The sequence below is a fragment of the Oculina patagonica genome, chromosome 6 (genome assembly GCF_052425735.1).
Source record: "Oculina patagonica isolate OP01 chromosome 6, crgOcupat, whole genome shotgun sequence".
NCBI classification, from domain to species: Eukaryota; Metazoa; Cnidaria; class Anthozoa; order Scleractinia; family Oculinidae; genus Oculina; species Oculina patagonica.
The window spans coordinates 16,115,713-16,136,796 of record NC_135763.1 but is presented as its reverse complement, the minus strand read 5'-3'; the positions used below and the strand labels follow the sequence as shown (position 1 = coordinate 16,136,796).

The following is a 21,084-nucleotide window of genomic DNA, read 5'->3' as shown; positions in this document are numbered from 1 at the left end:
GCGAGTGGAGCACGTTTCTGCAGATGTCGTGCTTTGTTCTGTTATCGTAAGGTTTGGTTTGGCGGTTGTATGTTCCATTGGCCGTGTTGTTCTGTCTCTCCGAGTGTTGCCAATTAATGCTTGTCATCAAGTTAGGAAGCTTCTTTGTCCACACGTGAAGTGATTCGCTGTTCCAGTGCGTTGCAGGTTTGCCCTATTCCAAGTTTCCCTAAACAGATGAGTGTGATGCATTCCACGTTTTCACACCTCCATGTGGTTGTTTTCTTCGGTGTTCGTCCCATCGGGTGCACTACAACAATACTGTGGAGGTGGAATACCACCAACTTAATGGCTCGGCCAAAGGAATAAAGTGTTCATTAAGGTGTAACCGATGTGACTTCCTTTACGGGTACACTAAATATGGCAACCCTGTTGCTGGCTGGAATTTGTACTCTGATCCTAGACCTGCGGCTGAAGCTTCAGAAATGTGGTTTGTCCAGTGAAACCTTTTGAAATTTGAGTTATGTTTCATTTTTGTCATAATTGTTTTTTCTGATCAAATACAGATCCCATGATACGATATAACAAAAAAGACTCTTTGCTAATAAGCTTGTCTTTCTATTTTTAAATGTCATTCCTGCGTTTCATTTAGAAAGAGTAGGAAAAAACTCCTCAAAAAAGAGAAAACTAAGAATAGAATAGAAGAGAATAACCCAAGGTAAAAAAGAAACAAGTACTGACTAGATCTCTTTATTTGCAGCTATTTTGTGAAAATTTAAAAATTGACAAAGAAAAAGTGCACCAGTGATGTATTTATAGATCGCTGGAAGGCATTGTCGACTTTTTTTTTTTTTTGGACAGTTAAGACATTAACAACGATATGTAAAAGAATATGAACTCTCCATCCATGCAATGACAATTCCTGCCTGATATGCTAATGCTGAAACACCCTGTGAAAAATATTTGGGTTCCTAATGCTTAAAACTACTGTTGACAGCGAGTTGTGATATCTTGAAAGGTATGCATGGCTTGTTTGTGAATCGCTTGAGAACTCTACGTGAAGTGTTGGTCCCTTCCACCATGGAAGCTATTTTTAATTTTTATAAACCCTTCTTTTTTCCACAAAAAATGAAAATTATTTGAGTGATTATTTAAAAAGTCAGGTGAAACATAGAATAGAATAGAATAGAATAGAATAGAATAGAATAGAATAGAATAGAATAGAATAGAATAGAATAGAATAGAATAGAATAGAATAGAATAGAATAGAATAGAATAATTGAAAGTATATTAAAAAAGAAACAAGCTTTTCCCCATGAAGCAGTGGCCCAAAGATGTTACCTTCTTAACTTTATCATGAGTAACAATGCTCACGACAACGCTCAAGACTCTACTAGCTGCTCGTCGGACAGTGAAACTGATACCCCTATCGTTACCACCATGCATGCTGGCAGAAAAAATATTAAACGCACATTCATCCTCCTCGAGAAACGAAGGCGGGCGGTTCCGAGGGAACGGCCATAATAAAGTTTTATTTGAGCAATACAGTTGTTTAATCAAACAAGCCAAATCCCATGTCATCGTCAAAATTCCTCTTCTTCCTCCTCTTTCTTTTCTTCTTTCTTTTCCTCTTCTTTTGCCTCTCCACCTACTGCCGCTGGAGCACCAGATGCTGCAGCACCTGCCATCACAGCGCTACCTGTGGGAACAGATGCTAGCTTGGATTTGCCTGCAGCAATGACCTCATCAATATCTTTCCCACTCAGCTCTTTAATAACAACATAGAGGCGCTCTGAGTCAACATCAATACCAACACTTGAGAGGATATCCTTGATGTCAGATGCAGATGGATTTTTGTTCCCTCCAAGGGTAGCAAGTAGGTAAGCAGCCACCTAACGCATTTCTTAAGTCAACTAAGACACAAAACGATGTGCAGAAAAACTACATTCTGTCAATACGGAATGGCTGGCTGGTTCCGTTTTCAAGGAGCTGCAGGGAAAAGACTGCTGCGTACTTCATGTGAGGTACACAGAAATGCCTATCACATGTATACATAAAACATTCCATGTATTTATCTCTTATGTCAGTTGTCATTGCAACTTACAAACCAACTCAGTTGAACAGTCTATAACCAGCTGTTCGTTTTAATCCTAAACCCATTTAACTTTACACCCTATGATGAATCATATACTTTCATACTTTATGTTGTTATATTTGGCACTTTGATGTTTAAAAACCACTTTCTGTTTTTGATTGCTTACAGCTTTTTTTCTAAAATAATAAACAATTATCATGTATTTTCACACAAACCCTACTTATCTCACTATTTACTTCGCCAACGGGTTGGTATCGCTTCCAAGGAGCTGCAGGGAAAAGGATGGCTACTTCATGTAAAGCAGACAGAATAGCTAGTTTTTTTAATCATTTATATTCTTAGTATTAATTTATTTTTATTTTGTAAGGCGCATTTGATTAATTTGCGCCATACAAATTTTAAATATTATTATTAAGATGCAGATCACATGTATACATATTTGACGTTTGTCTCTTATGCCAGTCATATTAACCTTAAAATCGCATTTCTTTTCACCCTATGATGAATAATACACGTATACATACATTGTACCAAGTGGCGCCCATTTTATGAGCCTAAAACAGGCGTAGAGTTTTACGTAGAGCTCTGTGATACTCAGTACAGTTCGGTTTCCTGTACATGTCGTCACGCTGAGTCTAAATCCTTGTATAGGATGCCAGTCGTTTTGCCAACATTTTGTTAGTTAACGAAAGCCTTTGCCCCAAAACGCACCAAAGACTGGCGTCAGGTCGTTTTATACAAGTGCGCAATTTTTCTTCGCCTGGCACGGCAGTGAACCAATTCCAAAAAGTGATCGTGAGATAAATCGAGAAGCCGGTCGAGGTCGACACCACGATCGGTGAACTTACGGAAGGTCCTCGTGCTTCTTCTTTGGTTGTTCTTGCTCAGAGAGTGGCTGAAACTTTTGGGAATTACCTTCCATGAAGATCCTTGTAACTGGGACCTTCATGTTGACAGTTTACTTTCTAGAGCTGCTAGCCGACTATATATTCTTAGGGTATGCAAATATTATGGGTACACTAAAGATCAGCTTAGTAAACTCTTCGACTCATTAATAATGTCATTATTTCTGTATGGATTAGAAGTGTGGGGCTCCGCCTATCAAGGCAAATATTTAGATCGGATTGACACTTTCTTTCGGCGAGCCTATCGTTTTGGCTATACAAATAAGATCATTTTGATATCTGATGTTATTAAGAATAGGGACAGTGATCTTTTCAACAGAATCACAAGTGACACTGGCCAGGTGTTATATGACTTGCTCCCACCCAAACGGAACAGAGCTCTTAGAGAAAGGGGCCATGACTTTATACTCCCTAAAGTAAAAACAGAACGTTTCAAACGCACTTTTGTAAATAGATGTCTTTTTAAATTTATTTCTTAAAATCCTTGTAACTGATACATATAATAGGTTCATTTTACTAGTTTAGCTTATTTTAGATTGTTTTTTTTATTGTAAAGCCACACGTTTGTTGTGACTAGCTTCTTAATAAAGACTTCTATGATTGCCTTCTCGACTTGTTCATCGTTTTATCATTGGTGATAGCATACAGGAGAGGTGAGGTGAGTATCTGTTGAGTTTTATTTCCATTTTTAAGTTTAATGCTCAGTACGCAGGCTAGCAGTTTATGGACCATGAGATTGGCGGCTTTCTGATTCATGTGCTTTTTTTCCTCTCGTAAATTTCTGTAATGCCGAGTAAGCGAAATCTCATTTTATAACAACAAAAACCAGCTTAAATTCTCAAACAGAAACATTTTTCCATCTCCTTTATAGTGGCGAGCAGGAAGGATGAGCAGGGAGTAGGAAGGAACCAGAGGAGAATCCCCGCGAGCGAAATGTAAATATACGGTTGAGAATTGAACTGTTTCCATTCTTATAAGCATGAGGACTAAGTATTTGTCCGTTTTACCATCAGAGGGTAATACCGTTGAGACGGCAACGTTTCATGTTGTGACATTGACCGCTAATAGAATATTCAGGAAAGGTAAAAATGAGATCTTTCCATGGCCTTATCTTCGTGTGGTTTTAAGGAAGAAGGCTGAAATTTTGCACGCGTGTAGCCTTGTAGACGGTGTACATCATATAAAAAGTATGCGTGTAGTTCGATCAGCCCTGCGGTTTCACGTTTAAATTTTTAGCCACCGGTTCGTGTAATCACAGTAATGATTTTTTTCAGTAAATGCTAGCATTTTAAACACGACTGTTGCTGTTTGGTATATAATTTTGGGTAGGGCGGTGCGGCCCGGTGTCCTAAACCTCCCAAACCCTGCTCCTTATACCAGCAACCTGAAGCGGTTTATTTAATGAATATTCTCGAAGTATTTAAGGTTATTCATGTATTTTTTGCAGGTTTGTATTCATCACCCTTGGATCGTAGAGGAGGATGCAAGCTTTTAATACATTAGCATGTGCCAGGCCATCGTTGTTGTGCAATTGACACATCGTTGTTGTGCAATTGTTGTGTAAAAAAATTAAAGTTGACATTTTTATTGAAGCAATCGCGCTCTGAGTCAACATCAATACCAACACTTGAGAGAATATCCTTGATGTCAGATGCAGATGGGTTTTTGTTCCCTCCAAGGGGGGCAAGTAGGTAAGCAGCCACCTAGCGCATTTTTTAAGTCAACTACGACACAAAACGATGTGCAGAAAAACTTCATTCCGTTCATATGGAATGGCTGGCTGGTTCCGTTTTCAAGGAGCTGCAGGGAAAAGACTGCTGCGTACTTCATGTGAGGTACACAGAAATGCCTATCACATGTATACATAAAACCTTCCAGGTATTTATCTCTTATGTCAGTTGTCATTGCAATTTACAAACCAACCCAGTTGAACAGTGCATAACCAGCTGTTCGTCTTAATCTTAAACCCATTTTACTTTTCACACTATGATGAATCATACACCTTTATACTTTATGTTGTTATATTTGGAACTTTTATGTTTAAAAACCACTTTCTGTTTTCGACAGCTTACTGCTTTTTTTCTCAAATAATAAAAAATTATCATGTATTTTCATACAAACCCTACCTATCTGACTATTAACATGGCCCATTGGTTGGTATCGCTTCCAAGGAGCTGCAGGGAAAAGGATGGCTACTTCAAGTGGAGCAGACAGAAGATGCGCATCACATGAATACATATTTGGCATTTATGCATTTATCTCTTATTTCTTTCATCTAAACCTTAAATCGCATTTTTCTTTTCACCCTATGATGAATTATACACCTACATACATTGTACATACACTATATTTGGCACTTTTATGATTGAAGACCATTTACTTTTTTTGAATGCCTACAGCTTTCTTTCTCAAATATTACATAAAGAACAGAACAGAAATACTCTCAGGGTATTTCTCTCATTACATTACATACATGGGTTGGTATCGCTTCCAAGGAGCTGCAGGGAATAGGATGCCTACTTCAAGTGGAGCAGACAGAAGATGTGGATCACATGAATACATATTTGGCATTTATCTCTTATGTCTTTCATCTAAACCTTAAATCGCATTTTTCTTTTCACCCTATGATGAATTATACACCTACATACATTGTACATACACTGTTATATTTGGCACTTTTATGTTTGAAAACCATTTACTTTTTTGAATGCCTACAGCTTTCTTTCTCAAATATTACATAAAGAACAGAACAGAAATACTCTCAGGGTATTTCTCTCATTACATTAGATACATGGGTTGGTAACGCTTCCAAGGAGCTGCAGGGAATAGGATGCCTACTTCAAGTGCAGCAGACAGAAGATGTGGATGACATGTATTCATATTTGGCATTTATCTCTTATGTCTTACATCTAAACCTTAAATCGCATTTTTCTTTTCACCCTATGATGAATTATACACGTATACATACATTGTACATACATTGTTATATTTGGCACTTTTATGTTTGAAAACCACTTCGTTTTTTTGGACTGCCTACAGCTTTCTTTCTCAAATATTACATAAAAACCGTTATATTTATAATAAAACTTGTTAAAACTTGTAGTTACCGTCTTGTTTAGTGGAGTGTCGAGCAGTGTGCATTGACAATTTATCAGTTTACAATTCCCACAGCTCCCTTTTGCTGTGAACTGAATCTCTGTCTAATGAATCTGTTAAATCTGTCCTCAACAGACGATTGGCATATTTGTCACAAAGCACCAAGGAGACTATTGAAAATATGTTCTCAAGAGCCTGAAGCTGGGAGAATGTGTGGTGGTCATTGACTACAAGATGAAACTCGAACTTGATAAACTAATGAGGGAGATCCAGAGAGACTGGTATGGAAAGCGGGGAATCTCACTACACAGGTGCTTGAACAAACAGCTGATAATGAAAGTAGTATTGATACACTTGACTTGTGGTCCCAAAGACAATAAGAAAGACACTTTTTCATACAGAGTGCTTTGGGTGTCTGTTTTTCCTGGCTGGAGAGGGTATTTCTTAGATACTATTTATACCTCTTTTCTGGTATGGGAATGTCATTTATATTCTATGAAGCAAGATGTACAAGAGCTGTTATAGGTCATGTACAATGAGTTTAAGTGGTGTAAATTTTATTATATAGAAACAGGAAACATTATATGATAACATGCGGGAGTAAAAATGCGTTAGCCGGGGACGGTGTCCAAGATGTGAAGGAGATAAAACAACGCATTCACATTTACATCCAGAATAGCCTTTTTCCAGGGAGACCAAGCAAACCTCATTGAAAAAATCAAGGTTTGGCGAGCTGAAAACGAGGGGGATTTCTTCAAGTTTCCTCCTTACGTCGACCCAGCGGAAAAAATGTCACCGCAGACAGTTTTGACGATGACGAACAGGAAGATAATGAGGAGGAAGTGAAAGCGGACGATGGCACTTCCAACAAAGGTCTGCTATTTGTCCACCAGACAAGTTGGCAGCGATGCCTGCTCAACAGATATGGGAATGAGCTCTGTCTGTTGGATGCCACATACAGGACAACCAAATATTCTTTGCCCCTCTACTTCCTTGTAGTGAAGACAAACATAGAATACAAGGTTGTTGCCTCGTTTGTGACACAGTCTGAGACCACTGATGCTATCAAAGAGGCGCTGTCTATCATTATGAAGTGGAATCCTGACTGGGACCCAAAGCACTTCATGGTCGATTATGCTGAAGAGGAGATATCAGCAGTGGAGGATCTTTTCCCAGGTACCATTAAACCAAGTTCAGTACTTGTTTGTTTTTGTGTCTTTGTTAGCGTTTTCATTTTTATTTTTTTAACTGAACGTAACAAGCAATAAGGTCAGTCTATGCCACTGGCTTGGTTCAACAAATGTAAAGATCAAGACTGCCATGTAACTAAAAAACTGTTTCTCTTTTTATTTGAATGTTTGGTCTTCATCTGTGATTTTCACAGAGAGCAAGCGTGGGAGCGTTGGCTCTCAAAAACAAGCAATGGGATGGCCCATTTATAAACAATGGCTTTAGATGCAATGCGAAAAATCGCCCGTGCTAGGACAGTAGAGGAGTTTGAGAGGAAAGTGGACCTATTAAAAGAGGACGAGGAGCTCTGGGGAAACTCTTTCTACAGGAGGTGGTTTGAAAAAACGTGGGTGAGACAACACAAGGCAAGTGCAACTATCCATTTTTTTTGTTTGTAGACATTTCTCTAAGAATGTGTTTTACCAGTCAAAGAGGGGAGTTTTTATGACTTTTATAAGGAAAAAGGAAAGCAAAGACAACCAGGCCACTTATTAATTCTCTCATATATCTGTTATTTAGCACTGGGTTTGGGCATACCGCAAAGACAGGATACTTGTTATTATCAACACCAACAATGAGACGGAGCGCCAAAACCTGGCCTTCAAGTACGAATATTTGGTAGGGAGACGAAGTTCCTCATTGAGCACCATGCTCAGCATTCTCATAGAAGAGTTTGCCTTAAGACTTGTACCAGTACAAATTGCGTTCTTAATCGTTTGAAAGTTTGTTGTCTTCGAGCACTGAACCCCTCACATTCTTAATTGGTTATGTCACGTAAGATTTGGGCTACTCGCGTTTTTAATTGTTATATAACGTTTGTAAATTTGACAAGTCACGTTTTTTTCTACAAGAACAGAAGTGTTGAAGCACAACTATAAAATGACACTTTACAAGTCACACGCTTTGATCACCCACAGCAGAAAGTATTCCTTGAGAAATTAAAGCAGTCCCTTGAGAGTTTACAAGAATGTGGCTCGAGATAGAACAACATGTCCAATATTCTTCTTTCCTTGCTTGTAAACAAGCAAAAAAGTCGAAAAAAGATGAAAAGGAAAGAGTTCGCATGTCATTTTACTGATCTGCACAAGTTTCTTGTATCGAAGGATCTTGAAAGAGAGTTTGCAGAACTCTTGGATATTCCTGTTTCCCTTCTTCAAGAGCACCATTATCATGTAATGACAGAAATTATACTTGCTCTAAATTCTGAACGTCGTTGTTGGTGAGCGCATTCCTTCTTCCTCTGATACAGGACATGGCAGAGATGTCACAGCAATGTCAGATGAAGGCAAAGGAAAGGTGAGGTATTGCAGAGCCTGGAAAGTTGCAAAAGTGAGACATGGATGCCGGGAGTACTTTAAGGCTAAAATCCATTCAACAGATGCGAATGCCCGACGTAAAGCCAAAACAGAATATGGCAAGTCCAAGCTCTTGTCACAACTCATTTGGAATAGCAGCACCACTGAACATAATTCCGTGTATAAGGAAACATTGAATGTTACTTTTTCAAGAATGTATGACAAAGGTATACTTGTCCATATTACTGATGACATGTTTCAGTGGGTGCTTGACCTCAAGCAGTTTTCAATCGTCTTTATTTTACAAAGGGTAGCACGTAATAGTCTTGCAACTAACAAACCTGTGGCCCTCAGATTCCCGATCAAATTGGAATTTAGAAGTGTTAATTTTTGAGGAGGGGGGAAAACCGGATAACCCGGAGAAAAACCCTCGGAGCATGGACGAGAACCAACAACACATTGGTGGGAAGCGAGTGCTCTCACCACTGTGCTATTCCTGCTCCCCTTAAAGCTATATACTGCAAAAAATGGCCTTGCATCAAGATGATCTGGTAGAGAATGCTCTATCTCGTGTTTTTGGAAATAGCCAGCTTCTCAAGAAGTGGAAAGGATTGTGGAAAGTCCAGAAGTTTTGCAATTGGAATGAACCAGACAAAAAAAAAAATGAAAAAACAAAGTATTGGCCTCTTTCGCATGTTCTGCTCAGTAACGTCTACAAAACAGACACTTGGGATTTTTAACAGGTTTTCTGTTCCATTTATAACATTTGCCTGATTATTACAGTGCAGACACTTAAATAAAGTGATTTATTTTATTTTACAGAAATTGCACCTGTTTTACTCTGCTGTTATACTCTGACGATATACTGCATCAAGTCATTGTCACACTTCAACTGCTCTGGGCACAGCACCTGGACAACATCATTTTACGGCATCATCCAGCCATTTATATCACGCCATCTTTATCCCCCATTATCACCAACCATTGTCAACACCACACCAAATTTATTTACTCCAAGCCATTTTACATTCTCACCCAAGGCCACATCACCAACACTACCAGCATCTTCACGTGCCTTGTCAACTTGCTAGTGCAATTTTTTTCTCTGTTACACACTATTTATTAAAATTGATTAATCTCTGGTATTTTTTGTTTTCTTTTCGCTGCTGTTTGTGAAGACATGTGGATTAATTTCTTGAAACACAGCCAAAAAAATAAAACACTTGATCATGCAAAAAACATTGCATGTAAATCTTTCAATGTATTTAAAAACAAATTTAGCCCATCAACTACAATACTATCAACTTGAATTTATTTTTATTATACATTACACAATGTTAACACATTGAAGACTTGTTTATAAGTATTGATGAATATAAGTATTGAAGAATTCCCTTAACCTCATTGTTTTCGTATTTTATATTTTGTTAGTATATTGAAACATACAGCACTGACAACATACACCGTGCTTTTTTTACATGCTTTAAAATCATCCCAATATAATTTGTGTCTATTTCCCTTCATGTAGGAACATTCTTTGGCATGAAACCATGTGGTATCATTTTATTTTTCTATGAGCTGTTTATCAGTGAGTCAAAGTCACAACTTCATGGCATCTTACATGATGTTCTCACCAAGTGGGGAATGAAGCACGTTTGTATGTGTATATTCTTTGTAGAGGGCAGCAAAGGGTTTATCTGTTACAAGTACTTAAAGGGACCATATCACGCACTGTGCATGTGCGTGCCAAGGGAAAACTGTTTGAAAGCGTTAATATACATCACAATTGTCGGATATTTTATGAAAGCGTCTTAATCATTTTATATTGCACACATCCTTGAAAAGAGTGAAGAAATTTTGACCAAAAATCTGTCTTTAGTGGTCGCGGAGCTGTTTGGTACACCATTTTGTAACAGTTTGAGTTTGTTTGCGTTGCTCTTGCTTTAAGTTGGCGATGTTGTCCCATGACGGCCGTTGAACTAGAAGAGGTCGTAAAATAACTTATGACAGCAGTAGTACCATGTTGAAAGTTTGACAAAAAGGACACTAAAGAATATGGCTGGACCACATCATTTATTCCTCCTGGGTCTCAGGGAAGATAAAGTGCGGCTACTCGGCCGACATGGCATTCGCAGGCCATCTTATCAGTGAGTAGAAATGTTCTGATGGCTACGCCATCCTTTGATCGAAAGATGCGTGCCAGTTAAGCATGAAAAAGTTTAGAAGTAGGTACGCCCTTGATTAGAAGCAATTTCCTGTTTAATGGAGAGTGACATGTTTATCCACTTCTGATATTCTGTCATTTTGATAAACTCAGGAACTTGTTGGCTTGGTTAAAGAGATGAAGGGCGAAATCAATTCGCTACAAGGGACTGACCACCCAAGGCGTTTTAATCGCCTGCACGACAAACTTATTTGTACTGCCATAGATTTCAACGAGACTGTGGCCCTCAACAAACTACGGGCCACCCTTGACAAAGCCTGTTTGTCAAAGGCAGAAGACACCACAAATTTGTCAGCCCTGTGGGATAGACTCGCCCTCTCCAAACAAGCTGGTCGCCAGGTCAATCTTCATGCCATCATCTTTGGCAGTCTGGCTTTGGAAGCTGAGAGAGAGGCTGACAAACTTGTTCGATGTCACGAACAGAAAGCAAGCGCCAGACATCCCACTCAGTACCGTGGGGAACGCTTCAGACTCTCCCAGAGCTACTGACGCAACTTGAACGATCACAGAAGGAGTGCTACCTCTGAGAAATGCTACGCCTGCGGCGAAATTGGTCACTTCGCCTGTGATTGTCACAAGCGGCGTGACCAGCCATCCTCCAAAAAGACACACACAGAATAAACAATAAAGTTTGGGTATTTTAACCATTACACGTGTACTTCTCAGTTGTGTGTCTGTTTATGCGGCACTGCCTTCTCTCTCTGGACCAAGTGGTAAATTTACCATGCTATTTGTTCCGTGACTCTTTTCACACCAAACTAGATGACAAATCTAGATTTGACCACTTCCTCCTATCCCCAGACAGTCTGCCCTACATGGGTGCCGAGTCAGGAGGATGATGGCTCATGTGGTGAATGCTTCCCCAGGGATGGAAAATATAAAAGCCACCCAGATCTGCTGTACCAAAGCACATTCCAGAATATGGCCCACACCTTAAGTTTAGAAGAAGGTATGAAGAAGACCAGTACCACGGAGAACAGTTAGAAGGAAGCGGCAAACATCCTGGATGCATTCATGACACAACAGTGGATTACACTTTGTGCAGTACAGTACCATGCTTTGCTGCAAGTGCTCTGCTGGTCATATTCGAAGATGTTGCACCTCTGGCGAGGTGAACAATGTGCTGTTAAACAACTTCCAAGCTGCAGCTACTGTGCTATTGTCTGGGAATAACTTCACAAAAATTGACAAATTTGCAATGTTTTTTGGGCTTTCATTGGCTGACTACCGCCCCAATGATTTCTTTGCAAGTTGTGAGAACATCGTTCAGATTTCATATAAGAGAATGTATGGGAAGTTGCTTCCCCTCCCCCTCCCCCCCCCCCCCCCAATAACATGTGAATTCTGAAGTTCTGGGTTATTCAGTTGTTTCCAAGGCATGCAGCACATGCAGAATAAACAAGAAAAGGCTTCCTCAGGAGGAATTTGAGCTATGGAGAAAAAATCATGACTGTGTTGGGGAATATGAGGGTACAAGTCCAATCACGAAAAACTGAATGTGCTTGTAAAATATGGAACAGAAGCGGAATCATGGCTTGGAATACCGCTTTATGGTTTCTGATGGAGATTCAAAGGCATACAATTCAGTATGGGATGTTTATGGGGTGTGCAGTGACTGCGACAAGTATGAACAAATGTAGAAATCATCATCTGATTACATAAAGTGGAAAAACTCCTTGGCATATAAACCACGGGAAAAAGGATCAACTGTCAGAAGAAGCCGGGTGTCACAGAGTTGTAAAATTAGACTGTGTAGGACATGTGCAAAAGAGGATGGGTAAAGCATTAAGAGATGTCCAACGAACAGAAAGGAAAGCTACCAGATGGGAAGCCAGTGTGTGGTAGACCTGGTCATTTGACAAAACCAGCAATTTAAACATTGCAAAAGTACTATGGACGAGCAATTAGGATTAATATTAAGGAAGATGAACTGACAACTTAAGAGACAGAAAGAGCATTAAAGTGCTACTATGATCAAATTTTCACCCCTTGAAATTTTAGGTGTTTCATAGAGTATTTAACGAAAGATTCAAAATGGCGTTTTCCGTTTTCAAATATCTTTTTTAGTTCCAGAGATATTTGAGCTCAAAAAAATCGTAAAATATGCAAATTAGGGGACTGATGACGTCATCTACTCAACCCAGTTTTATCGCAAGTACAAAAATTGATCAATCTCAATCATTTTTCTGCGGAGACCAATGAAACTTGGCAGACTAATAGTTCTGCAGCTGACACACTTACACGTATAATAACATTATGTTACCATGGCAACTAACTCTTTTCCAGTCCCCATGAATTTGTTTTTAATATTTTAGAATTTTTCAGTTCGGAAAAATGTAACCCGGCCAAGACGCCTGTCTAATCTATTCATATGCTTGCCACATCACACATGTAAAGTATCATCGGCAAATATCAAAAAGAAATACCAGAATTGGCCAGAAAAGCCTTTAACATCAGGGGATCTGGAACCTAGTATGTTGCCATGGTAACCAAATTGTAAAGTTCATATTGTGCAACTCAACTAGCAGAGTAGTACTGCAAAAAATCAGAGAGTTTCGATACAAATTGGCTAAGTTATCACTTTCTTCATATTTGATCCAAATTTGGTTGAGTCTATGACGTCATAACTTTGCTAATTTGCATATTTTAAAAACTTGAATATCTCTAGAACGAAAAGAGATATTTGAAAACTGTAAACGGCATTTTTCTTCTCATATGAAGTACTTTATAATATTTTAAAACGGCTACGAAAGGAAACATGCGAATTTCATCACAGTAGCACTTTAAAGGCAATGAAAAATGAGATCAAAGCTGGATATACCACAGCTGCAAGTTGCCAGATAAAGAGAGGCATAAGTATTGTTCTTCAAACTCATGGTGCTCTTACAAGAGAACTGGGAAACCACCATTTTGAAAATGGAAAACGGTTTCATACTGAAGAAGGGCTACGCCTGAAGCATTTGTGTAAATTACACACTGACACTTTTGTGACCATTTTTTCATTTTTTTGTTTTGTTTTATAGTACAATTTTGAAGGTGTCACGCACCAACTGGGAATTTTTCATACCCACATTTGCCACCATCTTTTTCCTGTCTTTAAAGAACACTTGGAGCATGTGTACGTCTGCTTATCTGATAAAAAGCTTTTTAAGAGGTGTCTGCCAGGTCGCACTCAAAACCCAAATGAATGTATCAATTCCTTGGTTTGGATACGATGCCCTAAGCATAGGTGGTTCGGAAGTAACAGGGCTCGAAACTAACTTTTTTGCTAGCTAGCCTGTCTGATAATAGTCAATTGTAATTTCATATCACGCTATACACCGAATGCAAATATGGCGGACCACTCGGTCGGTGCCTGGCACGAGTCGCATGAGAGCGAGGCTAGTTAGGCCTTGATGTTTTGTTTTGACAAGCTTCCCCAGAAAAGCCTTGCTTCGTGGTCGATCTCGGCCTTCCTACGATTTTTTGGGTTCGTTAATGCTACATAAAGGGAAAAGAATCTTCCACAGCAAAGAAAGTCTTTTGTGAGTTTCCCCTTTCACCTCTAAGGGGAAATCAGGCGATCGCGAAGGAAAGGAGTTCACGACTGTCACGATCGCCGAAGGAACTTTATAAAGTTCATTACATTTCAGGTTAGAAGATCTTAGAAAATGTGTAAGCGATCACATTTAGCTCCAAGTCATTCTTATTTGGCTCAATACTTTCACTAGCTTTAACTACGGGGCAGTTGAATTTCATTCACTTGGTTAGTATTTGTTTCGTACGATTCCGTGCGAGTATATCGGACGCGAACAAAGCCGGACATAAACAACCTCTTTTGAACAAAGTTTGTATTGGAAGTAGAGCTTTTCTTTACTTTGGGGAAGGTACTGGCCATGCAACTCGTGCTTGAACACCACCAGACACCACATAAGCTTGGCCTTTAAACGATTTTTCTAAGATCTTCTAACCTGAAATGTAGCGAACAAAACCTCAATAGTTCCCGCGACGATCGTGAACTTCTTTCTTTCGTCTCAATGAATTGCATTGATCCACTTTTTCCCTTAGAGGAAACGGTGAACACTTCTATCACTTATCGTGGCATTCAGAACCACAGCAACTCGTAGGTGCAGCGAAAAGAAACACACAGATTGACGAATACGCAAGACTTTTGTAGGAAAACATTGTCAAAACAAAACACCGAAGCCTCACTAGCCTCGCTTTCATGCAGCTCGATCCAGGTGACGACCGAGTCATCCGCCATATTTGCATTCGGTGTATTCTAATTGTTTATGTTACACTGCGTGACTTTTACTTACAGACTGTATAGGCAATAGATAACGTACTTATGCAAAGCTAACTTAGAATAACTTTGAGCTAGATTTAAGGCTATGTCATTACAATAGGATATAGCACGCCAAGATTTAACCACAGCATGATTGTATTTCATTTCTCGGATGTTTAAGCCATTGATGTAAAGCTTTAATTCAGAACGGAATAGCGATTGAGAGTATAACATTGTAAACGAGATTGTGAGAGAATTAAATGCAACCATTGGAAAGATATAGTCCTTTTGATTGTGAACCAGCATCCGGAGAAGTTCCCAAACACTTGGTCCTTTGAGCCAGATTATTTTATCGCTGGAAAAGACGAGATAGCAGAATTTTGAGCAGAAATGGCAGAGGCCTAAAAAGCGAAACAAAAGTCACAAGAAGGACATAGAGGTTATGTCAACCAGATTTTACCCGAGGCCAAGGAGCGTGCTGTAGGAGAGTGTTCTGCGGAAACGAAACTGTGAATCATACAGTTAAAGGCAAGTCTTGAAGAACAATTAACCAATTTGAGGAAGTTAGACGAAGAAATTCTGCGAGATCTACATGTAGTAGGCATAGAAGGTGTCACTGATGAAGAAATCGCAGACGAAGTTCGATTCACCGGTACTTCGAAGGAAGACATCAGCGCAACGATTGCTTCCTTGGCTGAGCTGCTAAGGCCTAAACCTCCCAGTACAGAACAAAAAACCCATCAGAGCGCCGACACTAGTTCACCAGAAACGACTCAAACGGATGTGTGTGCAAGGCTCCCAAAGCTAGAACTTAAACGGTTTCATGGAAAAATCGAGGAGTGGCAAGAGTTTTAGGACTGTATTGAGAGTGCAGTTCACGCGCATACAACCCCTTCAAATGTGGACAAGCAGTGAAAACAGCAATCACAGGACTTGCCCTCACGACGGCTAACTATGAAGTCGCTGTCAACTTGTTAAAGGAGAGATTCGGAAAACCAGTTGTCATCGAAAGAGCACACATTAATGATCTCTTGAATTTAATACTCGATTACTTGCACTACTTACGGGCGATTAGTAAATAGTCTTTCTTTTTTCTGTAAGTAATGTATGTAACTGTACCGTGAGTAGAGTTAATGTAAGCAATCAATTTGTAAATAAGCTTTTTCTTTTTTGTGTGTGTGTGTTGCAATTAAATTAATAATAATAAAAAAAAATGATCTCTTGAATGTGAGTCCAGTCTATCACAACAAGGACACAGCAGGCCTTCGTCGGCTATACATGTATGACACAGTAGAAGTTTACCATTGAGGATTGAAAGCGTTAAACCTAAATGCAAACACTTCAAAGGAATTGTTGTGCCCGCCATTATTGGCAAACTACCAGAAGGGGTGCAGTTGCAGATCACACGCCGAAAAAACCACACGGTGGTCGGTAACCAAGGAAAAATCCTCCGTGACGCTATTTTGGTCACGTGATCCAAGCGTCTACCAAAATGGCGTCGTTTCCCATAAATTATGTAAATAAACTTGGCTGACTTCTCTCGTTGGTCCATTTGTATTGTTCTTTCCATGTTGGGGGCTTGCATAAATTATAATGCATCTTTTTGCTGAAAATCTGCCAGGGAGGTGTGCTAGGGCTGTTGTCGTTCAGAATTTGGCTGTGTTATTGACCCACTAAAAACATGCTAGGGGTGGTATTGCAGACCACATATGGACATTATGTTTTGGTCTTTCTAGTTCTGAAGGAGTACAATGATATAAATAAAGATTTGAGCATGGAAAGTGTTTCATGTTTTGACCGTGCTCCGCGTGAAAGCACATTTAAGCCCGTGGAGCCCCTACTTGAAGAGTTTTTTGCTCTTATTGAGAAATAAATCCCAGCAGGCAATGCCATCGCACGTTCAGAACAGAGTTTGAAGTAATGGCTTCCGTCAGCGACGAAGAGAGAGACAAGAAAAGGTATTTACAAGGAGTTGAAACTACCGTTTTACATACATACATACATACATACTTTATTTAACGTGGAAAAAAGTACACACTTAGCTGTTAGCTAGTTTACAGGTGTTTTGAATTCTATTTTAGCCGTCCGCCATCTTGAAATTCTTGTATCGTCATTGCTAAGCAGAAAACGTTTTTGGTTTCTTTCAGCGGCCGAAAGCTTTGCTCAAAGAGCAGAAAATGCAGCAAAAATGACCGCCATCATGGAAAGTGCGATTCGAGGAGAACAGTGAATCCATTTTGGGTTCGATCACCTATTCAAGTCGGAAACTCAATCAAACGGGAGGCACGAAATGTCGCCAGTGAGGTCGAAGCGGAATGCGAGATTAAAAAGGCTCGAATAGATGAAAAGGAAGCCAGAGTTTCTGTTAGGGAATCAGAAGTGATTGAGAAAGAAAGGCAGATACAGGAAGTTGAGGAGAAATATGCAACAGCTAGAGTTGAGACAGGTTTGAGTCAGACATTATTTACGTTAGGCTCTTGTGTTCTAAATTTAGAAGCAAAGATGGTTGACCTTTTAGGATGTCTCTTTATGGCTGTATTTGAGAAATTTTATTTAACAGATTTTTCATTATAAGTAGAAGAAAATAATTGTTTCTTTACTCTGCTTTACTACTTGAGCTAGACCTTGGTGCCTTAATAAAATACACTTAGATGATTTTATTTAGCACAATTTATATTATACATGTTTTTAGAAATTCAAGGGACATTTTCATGAAAATATTTAAAGGTAGATCAGAAACTTTTAGTCTAGTTGTATAATTAAGTGAAGTGTAATTGAAATGGCAATATTTGAATGTGTAACTGTGAGATTGCAGGTGAATAAAGATTGGTTGATTCGACTGACTGATTTCATTTTAATTTATTTAATTTTAGAGAAATTAGAAAGGTGAAAGGAAACTGTTGCAGTAGAGCTTAAGGACAAAGAAAAGCAGTTAGACACCATATCTAAAGAATATGAGAAACTTAAGGTGCTACTGGAACAAAAACAAAATGCCAAAGCACGAAGGATGAATACGGCCACAACCTTTGAAATGGTCAATAATCCACACTCTAGCACAAGATACAGGCGAAGGCAGGAAACCAAAAACATTCTAGAATTTATTCATGGTGGGGAGGAAGGGTCAATCTATGGGGCATGGGACTATTTACAATCAAATGCAACAAAAGATCAAATGGAGAAATTCATTGGTAGTTATAAGAGGGGTAGTTTTCTACAGGGTGTGTTTGGGAGGGCTATGAAAGAATATGGCAACAGTGAGGAGGCATTAAAGCAGGCTGTTGCCATGAAATATCAAGCATTTCTGTCCAGAAGAAAATTCCAACTTATTTGTAAAACTCAAAGTTCAGTTTTCAATGCTGAGAAAGATGTCTGGTTACCGAGGAATGTTAAGTGTGCTGGTGGAAATATTTATCTTCCTCGAATTTTCTCAGATGAAAGGGTTGATAAGTTTGTAAAGAGCTTAGATGTAGGTCATGTTTCTGAAATCCCAAACTACTCAGGTGTATCTAGGACAGTCACAGGTTTAGTTTTCATGATTCTTGATTTGCACTTACGTTTACCTTATCTTAGAGACCGACTTATCTGGTTTAATGAAAATGTAAATCACTTTATTGTACAGTTTTCTGATGATGGTGCCCCAGAAACAAGTGATCTCAGCATGTCCATAGGGTCACTTACCCTGTGGAATTTTGGGGATAAAGTAAGGAGTAGAGATTATCAGTATCTCTTACATTGCTTAAGTGCCAGTGAGAAAGACAGAGTGATGCAAGATCTTTGGAAACAGCACACTGAAGAAATGCTTTTGTTAGAAGGAAATGTTTTGAATGTGTGTGGTCGTCAGTGCACTTTAGAGTTTCAACCAAGTGCTGACCAGTCATGGCAGAGTTGGGCAAATGGTGAGTTAAATCAGGCTGCGACATACCCTTCCCCTTATGCTTTTGTTCACAAAGGTAATTTGGGAACAATGGGGGCAACCATAGGGCATTCAGATTCTGATACCTGGAAGCCACCCACCATGCAGAAGAGGAAAGAAGACCTTGATAAATTATCAAGATTTAGGGAATCCTTGGACAGCTCTCTTGGTCAATCAAAGAGGCACGAAAAAGAGTTGTCATTCATGGCAGATAACAGCATCAGACAACTGGTGTACCCAAGAATAGGTGAGTACGCAGACCGCCAAAGACCAGAGCCAGTACATAATGAAATTAATGCTTGGCAGCATCTTTTGAATGTTATCTACCAGGAAGCCTTGCGGAGAGGGTTAACTGAGGATTTTTTGGAAGTTCTGAGTTTGCCTTTGCAGGTTAGTGACAATGATCAGCCAAGACAAGTCATTCCAACAACTCCATCAATTTATCCTGAGGGTACAGGTGATAGAGCTAGGCAGTCAGAGTTACTTAAAGGTAAGCATGAGGCATTTCAGGAAGCTATAGGCAGAGCCACAAGAGACTACCAGGTAGCAGGTAATACAGGTAGAAAAGGTTGTCAGTTAGCATTTTTAGCTAGGCACATAAGGGAGCATTACAATGACAAGGAAAAAAGGAGCAACAACATATCAACAAGGCTTATAGGTGAGCAGGCCATTTCCCTTGCCAGGTATTCTTTTAGACTAATTGATGCCCTTCAAATGGAAGGTGAGTCTGGTCCACAAAGGATCAAACGACTTGCTTTAGGTAAAGTGGCCCAGTATCTCAGGGATGCTGGAACTCTTTTCAACAAAGTGGACACAAATTCAGCTGAAATACTCCAACTAAAAGATATCTGCACCATGTACTTCAATCTCCTTGCCCTCTTTTTCCCTGAAGCTGTAAATTTAACGGTCTGGACAGTTGGCTATGCCATACCTTACCATGCAGAATTACTATACAGACAATACAAGGTAGGATTTGGTATTATTTCTCTCCAGGCAAAGGAATCCAAACATTCAGGTGTCAAGCAGGACCTTAATTTAACAAACAGGTCTCGCTCAACAAGCACTGTAGGTAAGTGGTGGCAGTTGATGCGTACCAACTATGTCCGGGCATTTTACTTGGCTGAGCACCAGCCAGCACCCTCTGCTTATGTATCTCATTTTGAGTCACGTCTTCCACCACACTGTAAAAACAGTCTTCAGTTTTGTGAGTGTGGAAGATCACTAAATGACATTTCTATCTGTGCATTCTGTCAAGAATCTGAAGAACTGTTGAAATGTGCACAAGAAATGATAGTAAAAGAGGATTTGCTGGAAATCCTCAAGCCATTCAAGTGTGGGAAATGTGAGCTTAGATTTCCTGATGAACCTACCCTACAATCCCATGCTAAATCTGTACACTCAGCAAGCAATGAGGTAAGTAAGGGTAGAAAGGCAAGCAAGATTCATCCACAATCTATGAAAGTTGGTGAACTTAAAAAGGAGCTAAAGGCAAGGGGAGCTTCTCTCTCTGGGGATAAAGCTCACCTCATCAGGAGACTTGAAGGTATTCTAGCATCAGAAAGTAGCTAGACATTGAAATGACATAAATTGAAATCCCATGAATGGTACATTATTTCAAAACATTTTAATTACATAGTTAACTCTGTGTCTGAGCCAAGTGGCCCACACAGCCAGAGCTTATCCCCCTTTCCAAAGCATTAGGTGAATACTCCCCCCCCCCCTGGATGGGATGCTAGTCCATCACAGGGTTACCCCCCAGCAGTAAATTCACTGGTACACATTTATACACCTGTATGGAGAGAGGCACTGCGAAAGTAAAGTGTCTTGCCCAACAACACAACACAGCGGCCCTGCCAGGGCCCAAATCCTGGCCGTTCGACTCAGAGTCAAGTGCGCTGACCATTAGGCCACCTAGTCTCCCATTAAAAAAAAATACATGAATCTACTGTAAATACACCATGTCTTCCAGGTTCTTAATCTGATGCCCAACCTCTATTCCAAAGTACCTGTGGACTGTCTGAATGAATAAAGAGTGTATAATAGATACTTTTTGAAAACCTTTAAAGATTAAAGCAGCCTGGTT

The 21,084-nt window shown here is 39.6% G+C and overlaps 2 protein-coding genes and 2 pseudogenes across 3 annotated transcripts; 3 read left to right on the top strand and 1 right to left on the bottom strand.

Moving 5' to 3' along the window:
• Positions 1-1,516: 1,516 nt before the first annotated feature.
• Positions 1,517-1,880, bottom strand: LOC144657062 (uncharacterized; annotated as a pseudogene).
• A 9,706-nt stretch (positions 1,881-11,586) lies between these two features.
• LOC144657897 (uncharacterized) lies at positions 11,587-12,766 on the top strand (annotated as a pseudogene).
• A 4,078-nt stretch (positions 12,767-16,844) lies between these two features.
• Positions 16,845-18,117, top strand: LOC144656044 (uncharacterized). Of its 2 annotated transcripts, XM_078516274.1 has the most exons (3): positions 16,846-17,046; positions 17,236-17,534; positions 17,962-18,117. In XM_078516274.1, exons 1-3 carry the CDS (start codon positions 17,009-17,011, stop codon positions 17,976-17,978), a joined length of 354 nt encoding a protein of 117 aa, XP_078372400.1. In that variant the 5' UTR covers positions 16,846-17,008; the 3' UTR covers positions 17,979-18,117. The 2 variants fall into 2 exon arrangements, with proteins under 2 accessions (XP_078372399.1, XP_078372400.1); XM_078516273.1 differs by lacking the exon at positions 17,962-18,117 and having other exon boundaries at positions 16,845-17,046; positions 17,236-17,932.
• LOC144656016 (uncharacterized) lies at positions 18,096-20,573 on the top strand. Its single transcript, XM_078516227.1, has one exon. It carries the CDS (start codon positions 18,096-18,098, stop codon positions 20,568-20,570), a length of 2,475 nt encoding a protein of 824 aa, XP_078372353.1. The 3' UTR covers positions 20,571-20,573.
• Positions 20,574-21,084: the final 511 nt, after the last annotated feature.

Excerpts from the sequence above, each read along its gene's own strand:
- LOC144656044 (XM_078516273.1), top strand. The coding sequence starts at position 17,009 with ATGGCTTCCGTCAGCGACGAAGAGAGAGACAAGAAAAG. Across the intron at positions 17,047-17,235 it reads GAAGAGAGAGACAAGAAAAG|CGGCCGAAAGCTTTGCTCAA; the intron begins GTATTTACAAGG and ends GGTTTCTTTCAG.
- LOC144656016 (XM_078516227.1), top strand. The coding sequence starts at position 18,096 with ATGAATACGGCCACAACCTTTGAAATGGTCAATAATCCACACTCTAGC.